Source organism: Engraulis encrasicolus, chromosome 23 (genome assembly GCF_034702125.1).
Source record: "Engraulis encrasicolus isolate BLACKSEA-1 chromosome 23, IST_EnEncr_1.0, whole genome shotgun sequence".
Taxonomy (NCBI): domain Eukaryota; kingdom Metazoa; phylum Chordata; class Actinopteri; order Clupeiformes; family Engraulidae; genus Engraulis; species Engraulis encrasicolus.
This window is the reverse complement of record NC_085879.1, coordinates 32135057-32152703: the sequence shown is the minus strand read 5'-3', so window position 1 is coordinate 32152703 and position 17647 is coordinate 32135057. Positions and strand designations below refer to the sequence as shown.

At 46.7% G+C, this 17647-nt stretch overlaps 1 protein-coding gene across 1 annotated transcript in view; it reads left to right on the top strand.

Moving 5' to 3' along the window:
- The window catches only part of si:dkeyp-115e12.6 (centromere protein F), a 64162-nt gene that overhangs the window by 39899 nt on the left and 6616 nt on the right, over positions 1–17647 (top strand). Inside the window, exons 9-15 of the mRNA XM_063189916.1 lie at positions 5147–5269; positions 8476–8611; positions 11470–12818; positions 13162–13371; positions 13919–14059; positions 14409–16043; positions 16540–16857. Of these exons, the coding sequence (XP_063045986.1) occupies positions 5147–5269; positions 8476–8611; positions 11470–12818; positions 13162–13371; positions 13919–14059; positions 14409–16043; positions 16540–16857 (3912 nt within the window). The remainder of the gene's footprint in view (positions 1–5146; positions 5270–8475; positions 8612–11469; positions 12819–13161; positions 13372–13918; positions 14060–14408; positions 16044–16539; positions 16858–17647) is intronic.

Here is a 17647-nt window from a genome sequence, read left to right as displayed (position 1 = left end):
CAGACAGACAGACAGAATGTGTGACTGTTTGCGTGTTTGTTTGTCTGTGCGTGCAATACACACACATTGAGGTCTAATGGTGTGTGTGAATGCAAGGGCCTGATAGTGTCTTAGCTGAATGAATGGTAATCACCCAGTGGAGCTTCCTGCAAACAACTCTATTAAAACGTACTTTTAGAAGCACAAGCTAAGCTCTCTCTCTCGCACGCACGCACACGTGCACACACACACACACACACACACACACACACACACACACACACACACACACACACACACACACACACACACACACACACACACACACACACACACACACACACACACACACACACACACACACACACACACACACACACACACACACACACACACACTACTTTTGGAAGCACAAGCCAAGCTCACTCATAAACAGGACAGTGTGGCCGCCTGAATTAAACTGCCTCTTCAGCTGCTAGTTATACCCACTTTCTAGTACACACACACACACGCACACACGCACAGGCACAGACGCTCTATATTCTCTCTCTCTCTCTCTCTCTCTCTCTCTCTCTCTCTCCCCATCTCCATCTCTCTCTCCCTGTGTCGTTTTTCGGTTCATCTAAGTGCAGGTTGCTAAATTGTAGGACACTGAAATAGTCCCATGGTTGGTAAGTGCTCTCTGCTCTGCTCTGCTCTGCTCTGCTCTGTGGTGCGCCCCACTGTTGTGTGTGTCAGCAGAATACAGCTTTTATTGGGCCCGGTTAGGCCTGTTTTGACCTGGCTCTGGGGGAGAGTAGACCATCCTTCACGTCTTTCCCTTATTGTCTCTACTTTTCTCTTTTATTCTCTTTATATTTCAGGAAAAATATAATGGTTCAAATGGTCATCTACTGTATAATCTGTATTGGTTATCTTTGCTCATCAATAACAATACACTGGTGAATAGACTCGATCAAGCTCGCTACCAGTCGTCTGCGTGAATTGACTCAATTGTGTTTTAAGTTATTTTGGCGGTGTAAATGATAATGAGAAGCAAAGTTAACTGTTATGGGTGTTTAAAAGAAACATCACTTTTGTAATTGAGGTATGATGTTGGTGCATGGTTTGTATCATGTGGTTGTGTTGTCATTGCATAATGACTGCTGCATGAAAATACCATGACAGCAATGAGTGCAGTGCACTGTGTGCTTTTCGGTCTGGGGCCTCGTTTGAAGTGTATGTGTCTCTGTAATGTGACTTTATGCATTGGGGACTGTTTTTGAAGTGTGTGTGCCTATGTGTGTGTGTTTGTGCCTCTGTGTGTTCCTTTGCATTTGTGTGTGTGCGTGTGCAGCCTCTCACACTTCTGGTCTTGTACTTAAAGTGTGTGTGTGTGTGTGTGTGTGTTTGCGTGTGTGTTCTTATTTAACATTTTGTAGCCATGCTCCGACTCCGAGTGTGGGGTTCATGGCATGTCTGGAAAAGAACTGCATGGGGTGACTGCCACTGTGACTGTGGTCCGTCGCAACTGCTGTCACAGTGACTATCAATGACTATGGCCACTGCATGGGATGACAAGTCAGCCCACAAGTTTTGTCACAGTCACAAACAGTCACAGTGACTGACCGTGGTTGCCACTACTGACTCACTGACACTGGTTTCGTTTAGATGATGTTTTCAATTACGAATTAATAATTAAGAATTAAATACTTGTGTCGAGTTTATGTTTCACTTTCATTCAGAATTAAATGTCTCATGTAAACGAGGCCACTGTCATTGTCATTGTGACTGAGTCTGGCCGTCGCTACTTCCACTGCTACTGCTAGTTCTGCTGCTGTTTGGCATGCCTTTATGACTCAGCTGCACTGGCCTCCCAAGGCTCCCTCTGCTTCTCTCTCTCTTTCTACTCCTCCTTTCATCCCTCCATTTTCCACTCCTCATTCCAGACTTCTCTTTGATGCACCCCCATCCAGCCTCCTCCCTCCTCTTCCTCTTTTTCCTCCTCCTCCTCCCTTCTCTTCCTCTCTCTTCTACCTCCTCCCTCCAGCCTCCTCTCTCCTCTCCCTCTTCCTCCTCCTCCTCTCCCTCCTCTCCCTCCTCTTCCTCCTCTTTCTTTCATCTCCACTCTTCTGCTTTGGTCGAGTGCTGGCTCTTGCTCTCTCTACTTCCTGCCTGCCCTTTATTAAGCGGTCTTGCAGAGCAAGTCCCGCTTCTAGTAATCTCTAAGTACAGTTTATTAAGTGGGCTTGCCACGCTTATAGTAATATCTAATTAAGCGGGTTTGCCACACTTATAGTAATCTCTAAGTCCAGTTTCTTGCTTGCTTGCTTCTCTTGTGCAGGTCAGTAAAAATAGAAAATGGATCTCCTCCTAGGCCTCTTGAGATAGAGACATCGTTCAAACACTTAAGCGACCGGCTCGGCTTGGAGGTCATTTGTTCTGATAAAGAGTGTCCGTGTCTCTTGTTGTTTTTCAGTTTTCTGCGATTTTGTGCAAGTTTGGTCAGCACATCTTCCACAAGAGGTCCATTTGTGACTGACCGTTTAACCTATAAACTTCATTCAGTTAGAAAGATCACACGTATGACTCCAAACTGTAGAAAGGACATGTGCCAGTTCTTTTTAGTCTTTTAACAGCAGTGAGCTAAAAACTAGAAACTGTTGTGGTTCTGCCCTCTACCTTAGAGAACAATACTAACTGCCATACAGTCAATCACAACCGGTGCTGCCAATAAAGGGTTCCATCTCAACTGTCACATTCTCTCAACATTCTATTCTTAACGAGCACCTGCACTACTAGAATTCTACTGTTCAGCTCTTCAATGCAATGTAATATTGTCTTGCTGAAATGTTTATGGCAGCCAGAGGCTTGGCTCAATGGTAAAGGTGCTGGTTGATTAGAGATATGGAGGTTGTGAATTCCAATCCCACTTGGACCCTTGTTGATTTTCAAAATTATATCATATGCAGTGTTCCTTTGCCAACTTAAAATATCATGTTTGTCATTTAGTATCAATGGCAAAGGTGCTGGATTGGAGATATGGAGGTTGTGAGTTCTAATCCCACTCGGACCCATGTTGATTTTCAAAACTATATCATATGCAGTGTTCCTTAGCCGACTTAAAATAGCATGTATGTCATTTAATATATCCTCAAAACGCGGAGCTACATCACTTTCAAGATGGCTGAATCTAAGATGGCTGAATCGTTTGGCCCATAACTTCTGACTGGGTGGATGGATTTTTCCCTCTTTTTTTAGCTTTCTTTTCACAATAGTAGTTTGTTTTTAATTTATGTATTGATATCAAAAATAAAACTGCTCGGCTCTGCCCCAAAAGGCAAGCCCGCTTCCAGCATTTTCTGTGAGAATGCAATCTAGTTCTCCTCATTCTTCTTCCCTTCTCCCTCCTCCTTGCTTTTCCGCCTCCCTTCTCCCCCACCTTGGCTTGAGCGCTGGCTCTCTATCCGTCCCATTCCTGTCTATGCCCGCCATCAACCATCCTCAACCATCCTCCACCTCTTCTCCCACCTCCTCTTCCTCCTCCTCTTGATCACTCTCTCCTCCCACCTCCTCTTCCTCCTCCTCTTCATCCTTCTCCTCCCACCTCCGCTTCCTCTTGGGTTGACTGATGGCTCTCTATCCGTCCCATTCCTGTCTATGCCCACTTCTTCCACCATCCTCCTTCTCCTCTCCCTCTCCCTCTTCATCTGTCTCCTCCCACCTCCTCTTCCTCCTGAGTTGATTGCTGCCTTTTTTTCTCTCTCTACACCCCGTGTATCCTCCTTATTCATTCTTCCTCCTCCTCTCCCTCTTTTTCTTTACTCTAGCTATACTTCTTCTCCTTCTCCTTCTCCTCTTTGGTTGAGTGCTGTCTCTCTCCACTTCCCTTCTGTATTCTCTTCTTCATCCCCCCATCCCCCTTCTCTTCCTCCTGCTTCTCTACTTGTCCTCTTTGGCTGTGAGCTCTCACTCTACGTTTCCTGTCTGTCTTCTCCTCTCTCTCCCTCCTCCTCCTCCTCCTCGTCCCTCTCCTCCACCTCCTCTCCATCCCGCTCTGCTCCCACCTCCTCTTCCTCCTCCTCTTCATTCCTCTCTCCTCCCACTTCCTCTTACTCCTCCTCTTCATCCCTCTCTCCTCCACCTCCTCTCCCTCCTCCTCTTCATTCCTCTCTCCTCCCACTTCCTCCCTCTCCCTCCTCCTCTTCATCCCTCTCCTCCCACTTCTTCTTTCTCTTGGGTTGACTGCTGGCTCTCTCTCTCCACATCCTGTCTGTAGCCTCTTCTCCCTCCTTCCGCTATCCCAATCCCCTCTTTCCTCCTCCTCCTCTCCCTCATCCACCTACTCTCCCTCCTCCTCTTTATCCCTCTCTCCTCCTCTCCCTCCTTCCGCTCCCCCACCCCCTCTTTCCTCCTCCACCATTCCTGGCTCTCAATCTCTCCACATCCTGTCTGGATTCATTCTTCCTCCGCATCCTCCTCCTCATCCTTCTCCTGCTTTTCTTCCCTCTGCCTCCTCTCTCTTTTTCTCCTCTTCTTCCTCGCTCCACTTTTCTTCTTTGCAGTGCTGGCTTTCACCCTTTCCTCTTCCCATCTGTTCTCTCCCCCCTTCTTTCTCTCTCTCTCTCCCTACTCCCCCAATCATATTGGCTCTGACTGAATCCTCCTCCTCCTCCTCCTCCTCCTCCTCCTCCACCTCCTTCACCTTTTCATCTTCATCCTCCTTCGCCTCCTTCTTCTACTCTTGTCTCTGACTGCCCTCAGACTTTCCCTTCCACATTTCTCCCCGCCTCCCCTAGCCCTGTATCCTCCTCCTCCACCTCCTCCTCCTCTTCCTTCTCTCCTCCTCCCTTCTCTGACTATATACCTTCCCTTCCTCCTCGCCCCCCTCTTACACTTCCAGTTTCTGATGCTATCCTCTTCCTGTCAACCCCATGCCCTCCTCTTTACCGCCCTCTCTCCTCCAATCTATCCTCCTCCTCCTCCTCCTCATCCTCCTCATCCTCCCCCTCCTCCGGTGTCTAAACATGTTCTCCTCCCTCTCTCCTCCTCCTCCTCATTTTCCTCTTCCCTCTCCTTCACCTCCTTCTCCTCCATTCTCTTCTCCTCCTTCTCACCCCCTCCTTCTCCTCTCCACTCCGTGGATATCTAATTGCTTCTCCTCCTCTCTCCTCCTCCTCCCCCATAGTTGGTTCTCCAGAAGCAGGCGTTGGAGCGTGACCTGGAGGCCGTCAGAGGGGAGCTGAAGGGCAGCCAGGCCGAGCTCAAGGACTCCCAGAAGAAGGAGAGCCAGACACAGGCCAAACTTACGGTAGCAACCTCCACACACACACACGCACACGCACACGCACACGCACACGCACACACACACACACACACACACACACACACACACACACACACACACACACAGAAGAGGGCTCAGAAGAGGGAGAGGCAGACAGGCCAACCTCAAGGTAACAAGCTACACACACACTCACACGGCACTCAGATCCAAACACAGGTCAAACTCACGGTACACACACACACACACACACACACACACACACACACACACACACACACACACACACACACACACACACACACACACACACACCAAGGGCTCAGAAGAGGGAGAGGCAGACAGGCCAACCTCAAGGTAACAAGCTACACACACACACCCAAAGGACTCAGACACAGGCCAAACTCATGGTGACGCTCTATATATATACTGTACACACCCCCACATGTGTACACACACACACACACACACACACACACACACACACACACACACACACACACACACACACACACACACACACACACACACACACACACACACACACTTGGCTTTCAGCCATGCCCAGTCACAGACTACCACACTCACGTGAATTTTGGGGCCCCAAACAGAATCAGAATCCATGTACATCATAGACATTACAGTGTACACCCATTTAAGTCCACACCCACGCTCTCCTACTTGACGCTCCATCTTGCTTATACATGACGCTCCATCTCCTTTAGTCCATCAAATAGTCCTCTGCCCTCCTTTAGTCCATTAAATATGACATCATCGCCGACGAGGAAACTGGATCCATCAGACCAAATGTGTTCACAGGGCTGAAATCTGATGACACGGCCCACAGAATATGTCAAGGGGGCATTTTGGGGGTTAATGTGTTATGGGGGGCGGAGGTGTGAGGCTAGGGTGCGTCTTCCTACGCCTATGTTGGTGGGGAGGTAGGTCTGGGTTATGGGAGTTTCCAATGCCAGCCAGCCTTTGTCACCACATTTTCGGTATTGATTAAGGAACGCAGTAAACGCAACTACAGTAGGCTTAGTGTCTGTCTCTTAATTATACCCAGTCCACACACAGACTTTATTTGTTTTTATTAACTGAAAACTGATAACTGATAACTGATAATTTATTAAACTACAAACAAACAAACAGTGTGTGTGGTCTCAACCTGCCAGGGAATTGTACTGTCTTGTTCTGTTTTGTTGTTGTTGTTGTTGTTGTTTTTTTAGGGGGGGTTATGCGTTGAGCAAGGCGTGTGTGTGTGTGTGTGTGTGTACGTAAGTGTGTGTATTGGGAGGTTTGTTTGGGGCAAGTGCATACACTTTCTCCGTGGTGAGACGACACCCCCTGCCCTGGCCCCTCTGGGAATGCATAGTCTACTCTCACGTTTCACTTGGCCTCTGAGCTGTCCAGCTTACACACACACACACACACACACACACACACACACACACACACACACACACACACACACACACACACACACACACACACACACACACACACACACACACACACACACACACACACACACACATACACACATATGCACAGATACAGACACACATAAACGCACACTCAAATACAGACAGGCAGACGCACATGCACATGCACAGACACAGACACACATACACGCACACACAAAGACAGACGGACACACACACACACACACACGCACACGCACACGCACACGCACACACGCACACACATATGCACAGATACAGACACACATACACGCACACTCAAATGCACATGCACAGACACACATACACGCACACACAAAGACAGACAGGCACACACACACACACACACACAGACACACACAGACACACACAGACACACACAGACACACACACACACACACACACCCTGCTGTTTGTCCTGTCTAGACGTTGTAATGCATAATTGATGGCGTGCACAGGCGAGAGGTTATGCCCGTTAAATTATTAAGCACTGCTGATGGGGTGACTGCTCTGTACCGTAGGTCACTCACACACACAGCCTCTACTGTAAATACTGTACGTCACCAATGGTACATCAGTGGCAAGAGAAGAAGTCGGCACACTGTAGCTCCGCTTTCAACATGTATTCAGCTCATACAACGTTTCGACCCAACAGGGTCTTCATCAGGCATGTGTCACGGAATTGTGTCATTGGGATCAGTGGTGTAGTCTACTTGTTTATGGTGGGTATACTGTATATTTGAGAACATTTTGAAGTGTATATTTTTGTGCTATTCTAAATTATGGATCAATCGATTTGAAATGGGTATACTGAAACCCCTGAAATGTTGAAGTGTGTTCTACGTAGACTACACCCCTGATTGGGATCCCCGTCATGTGTCATTGGGTCACGAGATTGTATGACCTGAATACATTTTCAAAGTGGAGCTACAGTGTGTGGACTTTTTCTCTTTCCACTGTCCGATACGCCTTTGTCCTGCACCTGGCCTCAGAGAGATGGGATGTGCAGTGTCTTACTCTAATGAAAATGGTACATCACCAAAATCATTCACTTGAAAAGAGGCTTCAGGGGTTACGCCATTCACTCTGCTGGTGACAAGCATTACCTTCCTTCTGAATAAATTCCCCCCAATGGGCCACATTATTATCATTGGGGGTTAATTGGACAAGGCCTTGTCTATGACCTTTTCTGAATAGGACAAGGTCGTTATGGGAGTTAGTTGTAATGTTACACTGTGGAAAACCACACACTGTCACCACCGAAAACGGTTTAATTGGGTGATGTGGCTACAGCACGCATTGTCTTCAGTGCTCTATTAACCTATTTGGCTTTTGTCTTTTTGCCAATCACCTGTAGTTGTCATCACTATTTTAAAAAAGTGTAATGTCAAGTCCACACAACTAAAAATCTAATGTTTGCCAAGTCCATTTATTACTAAAATCGAATGTTTGCCAAGTCCATACATTACTAACAGGGTGCGATTTGTAGGAAAACCAGAAGGGGGGATATGTTTCTGTTTTTAAGTAATATCAATTGAATAATATTGAACTGTGATTAAAATTATGCGTAAAAAGTGGCAATATCAAAACCAGAAGGGGGGACAATCCCCCCCATCCCCCCCTACAAATCGCACCCTGATTACTAAAATCGAATGTTTTTTCATGTAAGTGTTTGACTTGCAGGACGCATGTCAATGCTGCCTCTCGTGGCCTGTAGTTGTAATTGCAGCTAAACACCTCCTGCCTGTCATGTCTATGTATCCCCTGCAGGAGGCGCTGCGGGATAGCGAGAGCATGGCGGCGAGCGTGGAGCAGCTGAAGAGGAAGGAGAAGAGTCTGGATCAGGAGGTGAAGAGGCTCTCCGATGAGCTCGCAGACACACTGAGACAACTCAAGGAACTACAAGGTGAGAAGGGGGCTAGTTCTATCTAAAAAAAATATCCTTTAGATGGGGAAGTAAGATTCATAAAAATTGCAATGTGAGGCTTCTTTCTCTTTCCCCTTTTTTTGTTTATCCTTTCACGGGCAGGAAGGTTGGCGCACACACACACACACACACACACACACACACACACACACACACACACACACACACACACACACACACACACACACACACACACACACACACACACACACACACACACACACACACACCATTGTAGTAAAGGGGTGATGGGCAACAGGGAGGTAATCTAGTAATCTAGACATTTCTGCCCTACAAAGGCAAAATGCTTTTTGTCAAAATTGAGTTTAGACTGGAAATGGTCTTCATCATTCATTATACCTCCTTTATCTTGTGCCACATTTGCAGTAACCACAATATCCTTGTAGTAGAACTTAATATCAAGGATTTGAAGGCACTTTACCTTTGGAGGGAAGATTATCGAACCAGTATAATACCATGTACCTGTACCAACCCTAACCCTTACCAGATGTAAGTACAAAATTGGTACAAGGTGCTTACACTGATATTACATGATATTAAATATTGTTATAATGGTTATTACACTGTACCTAATGTGGTAGATCCACTGTAATGGTGAACCCTTAAACTTAAGCGTAACCAGGACTTTTGACTTCACTTCAGAGTGCCTTGGATCTTCTCTCTTACACCCAAGACACACACTTGTTGGTTACAACATCACATTACATTACATTTAGCAGATACTTTCGTATTGACCAAATCGACTTACAAGGAAGACATTCAAACAAGTACAGAGTAAGGGGTCAGCGCAGCATAGTGCAGCAGTATACAAGTAAATGCAGAACAGATGGAGAGGAGAAAAGTAGTGGAGGACCTATGAAGTGTAGTTCAGGTTAGTAGAGGTGAGTAGAGTTCATTTTGTTATGCAGGGAAGCTTTCTCTGAAGAGATGAGTCTCACTAGCTTCTTGGTTGAGGTTGAGAGGGATGACCCTGCTCTTGTAGCAACTGGTAGCTTAATATTCCTCCTTAGGGCGACGATGACAGAAAACCGCTTGGACTGGAATCGCCTTGTGTACAATGTTACAGTATACAGGCTACGTTTACATGAGACATTTAATTCAGATTTAACTGGCTTTAATACCGATTAAAGCTTAATTCCGCTTTGACCTTTCATTTAATTCCGAATTGTGACATGTTTACATTTACGTTTTCAAAGTAAACTCAACTATTTAATTTGAAATTAATAATTTGGAATTCAAACCGTCATGTAAATGTAGCCATTGAAGCATGAACTGTGAACCAGTGTAGTCCCTCAGCCCTTATTAGGCAATGGCATGGAGATGAAATGCATGTTGTTTGGAGACGGTTTGTATATAATATAGGCAGTCAGACAGACAGGGAAAATGTATATTATTTTCATATTGGCCACTTGGGATTTCTACGGTAGCAGACCACCAGAGTTGATGGTGGACCACACTCTGAGAAAAACATCGGGGCTGCATCCCAATCATCTAAATATGCCTCCACAACTATGCTCATAAAGTGTGTGTGTGTGTGTGTGCGCGTTTGTGCGAGTGTGTGTGTTCAGGGGACTGCGTATGTGTCTGTGTGCAATTGCGTGCGTGTGTTTACGTGTGTGTGTGTGTGTTCGGGGGACTGTGTATGTGTCTGTGCGTGTGTGTGTGCGCGCATGTGTGTGTGTGTGTGTGTGCGCGTGTGTGCGCGTGTGCGTGTGTGTGCGCGTGCGTGCGTGCTTAGGGGACTGTGTATGTGTCTATTTGTAATTGCGTGCATGTGTTTGTCCCTGTGTGGCCTTAATCAACCCGAAGCCGAACTGCGTCACAGTGATGCGCCGAAAGAGTTCCCACTCAACTACAACTAATACAACTACAAGCAGAGATGTCAAAAGTAAAAGTAGAAGTAAATAAAGAGAAACAACATTTCCTTCCAACACAGGTAATTTATCTGACTAACCAGTAGACCTGTGTACTTGTCTTGCGATCAGCTAGCTCTGCGGTGGTTGGATCAAATTTGTAATGGGTTCTTTTTTTTTTAAAAGTGTTTTACAGTCACAACACAGTCTATCTACCTAACTAGCGTAACAGCTATGTAATATATTGTACTGTATTGATTTACTTTTACTTTTACTTTTGACACCTCTGCATGCACAGACCTTAACTGTTTTTTTAAGAATTCGAAATAATGAGAAACAATGTTAGCTTTAGGAAATGAATAGAAAGTTACAACGGTGATGCCCCAGTCCTTTCAGCCACACTGTATAATCTCAATCTTATTGCATGGATTAAATGAAGCATCTTAAATAAGAAGCATATTCATTGAAGTCAATTAATTACAAATTACAAGAGAGTCCTTGTGCACAAGCCCTCAGTAGTGCAGGTGCAGGTGTGAGGCAGGAGAGGGGGGAATCAATGAACAAAATTCAAGAGACACTGCACACTGCTTACTTTATCTCTTGAATTTTGTTCATTAATTACAAATTACTATTTCATTTATGGGCATAAATAGCTTTAGTTGTACCACCTGACGTCTGAGCCCCCAAAAAAGTAATTGACCCCCTGTACGGGGCAGCTGTGGCCTAGTGGTTATGGAGATATTCTTTAGATCAGAGGGTTGCAGGCTCAAATCCCTCCCACCCTTCCTCTCCCTACTACAGCCCATGGCTCAGGTGCCCTTGAGCAAGGCACCTAAGCCCACACTGCTACAGGGACTGTATCCAATATCCTCTAAATAAATAACTAAGTCGCTTTGGATCAGCTTTTGCATCAGCTAAATACAATTTATGTAAGGTAATGTATTTCTTTCCCCTCTCTCATAGACAACCCTCCCGCTCCGCCAGTACCGCAGTACAGCAGCGACAGCTTCAGTCCTGCTGTCTCGTACGACCGACCCAGCTCTCACCACCAGTCCCACCCCCAACACCAACAAACGCACACCAGCAAGAAATCCCTGAAAGCCGACACGACAAGACACAGCAGAGAAGAGCAGAACGCCAGCCAGAGGGCCAAGTACCCCTGCGACCGGGAGCCGGGCGAGGGCATCGACTCGGAGCACATCAGCAGCTTCAGCTCCGAGCAGCCAATCAAGAGCAAGAACAGCCGGAAGAAGAAGAGGAAGCAGCATCAGCAGCAGAGAGAGGGATTGAGGGAACAGGTGGACGGAGGTGTGGATGAACGTAAGACTACGGAAGCCCAGGAGGCTCAGTACCAACATCCTGTCCTGCAAGATGGGGATGACGATGACGAAGATGAAGATGAGGAGTATGATGATGCTGGTATCTGTGGTGAGGAGGACGAGGTCGATCAGCTTTGTCCAAAGTCACAGCCAGCGTTGGATTCGTCATCTCGAGGCAACGATTTCCAACATCAGAATACCGGAAGCAATCGTACCCCATCATCATCTGCTGGACACAACCACAGCCCGAGCCGTTCCCATGACTCCCCGTCGTCAAAGACAACTGCATCATCATCATCATCATCATCATCGCCCACGGCGACGTCGGAGCTGAAGCGTGAGAACGCGGCATTGCGCGACGAGCTCCAGGACACCAAGCAGGAGCTGCAGCGTCGCCTTGACGACCTGGAGACGCAGCGGCGGGCCGAGGCGGAGGCGCGCACCAAGCTGAAGCAGCTGAGCCGCAAGCACTCCATGCAAAGCGAAGCGCTGAGGAGCAAGCAGCAGGAGGCCCAGGAGGAGGCGCAGAGGCTGAAGAAGGAGCTGGAGGAGGAGCGCAGGGATGCGGCCAAGCTGAAGGAAGCCCTGGAGGAGAAGAAGAAGAAGGAGGAGGAAGAGAGACGGCAAGATAAGGGGAGGAGAAAGCAGCAGAAGGAGGAGGTGGAGGAGAAGGAGAGGGAGTGCGAGAGGTTGAGGGAGGCGCTGTCGGAGATGGAGAGCAGGGGAAAGGAGCTGGAGGAGGAGAGCGGGAGGCTCAGGGAGGACCTGGAGACACTCAGGGAGGAACTGACCCTCGAGCGCAAGGAGAGAGGAGGAGAGAAGGAGAACGAGGAGGCCCAGGAGCAGGGGGAGAGCAGACTGGACAGAGAGGAGAGCGGAGTGGTGAAGGAGGAGAGAGGAGTTGGAGAGGAGAGGGAGAACCTGGGCAAAGAGGAGATGCAGGGACTGGGAATGGAGAAGGACAACCTAGCCAAGGAGGAGCTGATAGTCAAGGTAATGGAATGCCTTTTATGCAAATTGTACTGTATGATCATGGACTGGGGTTGCAATAGATTACAATTTAGTTATTTGACTAGAAACCTTGTTATGTACCACATACGTACATTACATATTACATTACATTGGGCAGACTCTTTTTAACCATAGCGGCTCATAATGGAGGACATGATAATCATAGCCAACATCACTAGCAGATACGAAGTGCACATATACAGCACAGTATGTTATGATGGTTTTGTCATGACTTTATGAATGTAATTTGTAATGATGTTCACTTCATTGTTCCTGACAAATAAACTAAACTAACTAAATAAATAAAACCTGGGTTTATTTACAGGTGGCAGAGCTGGAGGCTGAACTGCAGGAGCTCAGAAAGGCTCCTCAGCTCCAGCTGAGCTACCACCTGCCTCTCAACACCAGCAGCAAAACCAACAAGACCTTCAACAACGACAGCAGTGACCTTGACCTTGACATTGACGAGGGCATCATCCCGTCTCCTATGGATCACGTCTCCTTCTGCCAGGCCGTAAACATCCACAGCACTATGGTAGGGCTGCACAGTTCATCGAAATTTATTGAAAATTGTGATTTTGGCCATGATGATTGTGATTTAATAGTGATCGCACGGGGGTAATATTGTGACCTGCCTTCGAGTGTCCTTGAAGCCATTGTCCTTCAAATCTCCTGAACTTCATGCTGTTGCCTTGCACATGATTATTACAATTCAGTTTTAATTTGTTCGTCCCTTATATAATACATTCTTGATGATATTTAATTTTGTGATTACAAATAATATTCATCAAGTGAAGAGAAAATCCGAAGTGCTCATGGAATTGTTGAGAAAAAATCTTGGTGCTCTTTGGTGTTGGGGAAAACATGTTTTTAAACTTAATAGCCATGTTTCAATAAAGGCTTTTTTTATATTTTTGCAGAAGAAGAGTGCCTTGGACTCCCTTTTTTGACAAATAGTATTCATTCCGCACAAAATTCAGTTATTTATTGTTGAATAATCGTGATTGCGACTTTGATCCAACTAATCATGATGATAATTTTTTCCATAATCGTGCACCGTGTTGTCATCGCCGCCGCCACAGGAGCCTGGAGCCTGGAACACTCTGAACACCAATGAGGTGGAGCGCCTGAGGGGCGAATGCGACGCCCTCCGCAAGGAGCGTGATCGTCAGGCGAGCAGCGCCAAGGCCGCACATGGCCGACTGGAGGTCCTGCAGAAACAGGTGGGCAGTTTGACTTGATGTTTGATACATTGGATACATTACATTAAGTTACATTACATTAAACTTCGCTGACGCTTTTATCCAAGCGGCTACATTTATTTTTAGTACAGGGTATTGGTTACAGTCCCTGTAGCAGGTGCCTTGCTTAAGGATATGGAGTGAGGAGGTGGGTTTCGAACCCTGCAACCTGCAACCCTTTTATTATTATTATTTTTTATTTTTTTTATTATTATTACATGTACTCATTCTGTCTCTCTCTTTCTATCTCTCTCTCTCTCTCTCTCTCTCTCTCTCTCTCTCTGTCTCTGTCTCTGTCTCTCTGTCTCTGTCTCTCTCTTTCTCCCTCCAGGTGACCACCCAGACGCAGCAGCTGACGCGGGCGTTTGAGAGCCAGAGCAGCCACATCGAGGGCCTGTTGCTGGAGCTCCAGGAGCGGGACAGCGCCCTCCAGGGACGGGAGGAGGAACTGCAGCGCTGCAGAGAGGAGATGGAGACGCTCAGGGCTGCCAACGAGGCGCTGGAGGCGGAGAAGAAAGAAGGGATGACAGAAGAAGGGAGGGAGGGAGAGGTGAAGAAGCTCAAGACGGGGGTAGAGGATAGGAGAGGAGACGACGACGGAAAAGAGGGGAATAAGGAGGAAGACGTGAAGCTGAAGGCTGCCAAAGAAGTGGCCCGGGTGGAGAACAGGGGAGAAGACGACAAGGGAAAAGAGGAAGAGGAGGAGGAAGAGTTGGTGGCTGGCAGGTCAGGTGGCCAAGCCAAAAAGTCATCTACTACACATTCAGGGGATGTTACTGAAGACGATAATCAGGGCACTGAAGCACACAGTGATGATAAAGAGAATATTGAAGCACACTATGACAAAAGGAAAAACACTGAAGCTAAAACATTAGTTAAGGGAGCTAATGAGGCCAAAACATTAGTTTTCAAGGGAGCTAATGAATTGTCTGTGGAGGGCATCTCTGTCACAACTCACCACACTACTACTGACACCACTGCTGATCAACAGCAGAACGCGAGCGCCATGAAAGCGGTAGCAGAGAAGCTAGTGGAAAGCCAGAGGGAGGTTGAGCTACTCAGGACCCAGAATGCTGAGCTTTCCCAGAAGCTGAAAGAAGCATCATCATCACTACTAGAGCAATCCAACAGACTGACACCCGCAGACGATAAAGACTCCAGTGCTTGCGGGGAGATGACGTCTACCACATTGCCACTGGAGACCCAGGCGGAACTGAACTTACTCAGAGCACAGAATTCCGAACTCACACAGAAGTTGAAAGATGCTTCAGCGCTCGTCCAGAATTCCGCACTCCACATACCGACACCCACAGACAACAACAACAGTAGTGAGGCGTTGTCCCAATGCTCAATTGCCGAGGGGGAGGCCACCTCCAAGTTGTCAATGGAGGCCCAGAAGGAACTGGACCTACTCAGAACACAGAATGCCAAACTCGAACAGAAGTTGAAAGAAGCATCAGAGCTTGCCCATAATTCTGCACCCCAAAGACCAACACCCACAGGCGAAGATGAGTCCAGTGACTCCCCTGACTCCCTTAAAGGCTTAACTGCTGAAGTGGATGTAACGTCCAAACTGTTACTGGAGGCCCGCACAGAGCTGGATCTACTCAAGACCCAGAATGCAGAACTCGTGCTGAAACTGACAGAAGCAGCATCACAAGAGCTGCAAAGAATCCCAGATGATGGTGATGGTGGTGATGAGGTACCATCCCGAGACTCAAACACTGTGGCGGTAGCAGAGGTAGCAGATAAACTACTAGAAAGCCAGACACAAGTCGACCTCCTCCGCATCCAGAATGCCAAACTCAGTCAAAAGCTGAAGGAAGCGTCGCTACTACAGCAATCTCACAATTCCACGCTGCTAGAGGCGTCGCCAGAGGAGCTGCAGAGGGTCAGGATGGAGAACGAGGAGCTGAGGTCCAGACTGGAGATGTTGGAGCGGGAAACCAGAGACGACCATGTCCAGGTATGGCTTGGCTAATTATTAGTAGTTCAATAAATTACATTAAGTCCAGGTTAATCACAGATTAAGTCCGCTTCAACCAGGATTGTTTTTGCCCCCACTTTTTTTTTATTTTGCGTAACGTAAAAATAAAAAAAGTGGGCGCAAAACAATCCTGGTTGAAGCAGACTGTTTCATCTCTATCTAGTCATTTGGTTGTCCTGCTCCCTGGTCAGATGTTTTTTTAATGGTGTGCAGGCTTAAAACTACTCCTTCAATTAATCACAGATAATACAGAATTCAGTCTCGATGTATTTTGACTTCTATTTTGACGATTTTGACTCCTCAATTTTTTATTATGATTATCTGTGATTAATTGTACATAGGAAATGTGGCTAAAATACCTGAAATAAAAACATTGATGATACAGTAGTAATATTTTATTTGATGTAGTGTTAATCAAACGTCAAGAGTGTCACTTTGATTAATTTGTCTATTAATTGCCCTCTGCTTGTTACAGGCTGAGGCCCAGGCTCAGACTCTGGATCAAGCCCATGCACAAACAAATACCGTAGTCTCCACTACCAGCCAAAGGCATCTGCTACCCTCGGACAACGCTGCATGTCCCAACTCTAAGGTCAGGGCCAGACCGCAGGGAGACGAAAACTCTGCCCTCTCAGTCAAGTCCCCTTCAGCTCAGCTAAGAGTGTCACAGGACGCTGGTGACGCAGGAGCCAGTTTGCGTTCCATCACCGAGGACGGAGATGACAGGCCGCAGGAAGACCAGACCTCTGCCCACTCAAACACCACATTCCACCAGGAGCAGCAGCAGCAACAGGTATTTACAGTATTTAGAGAGTCCTGCTCGTGTGTGTGCGTGTGTGCGTGTGTGTGTGTGTGTGTGTGTGTGTGTGTGTGTGTGTGTGTGTGTGTGTGTGTCTGTGTGTGTGTGTGTCTGTGTGCCTGTGTGCCTGTGTGCCTGTGTGCCTGTGTGCCTGTGTGCGTGCGCGCGTCTGTGTGTGTGTGTGTGTGTGAGAGAGAGACAACAGGTACTTAGAGTCCTATTCCATAAGCAGAGGTAGCATTTTACTCAAACCATATAACCCTAAACACTCCAAACATGCTCGTTAGGGAGCGCTTCGTTAAGGAGCCCCTCGTTAGGGATGCAGTTTGTGTGTGTTAATTACTGTATAAGCTGTGTGACCGCAGCATGTTTGGAAACGTAGGGAGATGTTAGGCGATGGTTGTGTCCGTGATGAATGAGTGTTTAGTTTCTGTGTGTTTACACCTGTGTAGTTGTTTTTATATGCAGATGTTTTTGTATGTTTTTGAACTACTTTAATTCGTATCTAGTGGAATCATTGAAATGTAGTGTTTTGAAAAATGTTTTTCAAATATCCACTTGTTTATTAAACAGTTTACTAAAGCGTTTAATGTGCAAGAGTCTTAAATGGATAATTGTATCTTGTTTATGTGATGTGAAGTGTGAAAGCGATCAATTGTTGGCTTGGGTGCTGTGAGTCACTCTTCATGTTTGTTCCACCTTTAAACACGGTTTGAAAATAATTTTGTTTAAAAAAAACAACAACAAAAAAAGGCAAAATAGACATAAACGGGGCTGTGGTGTG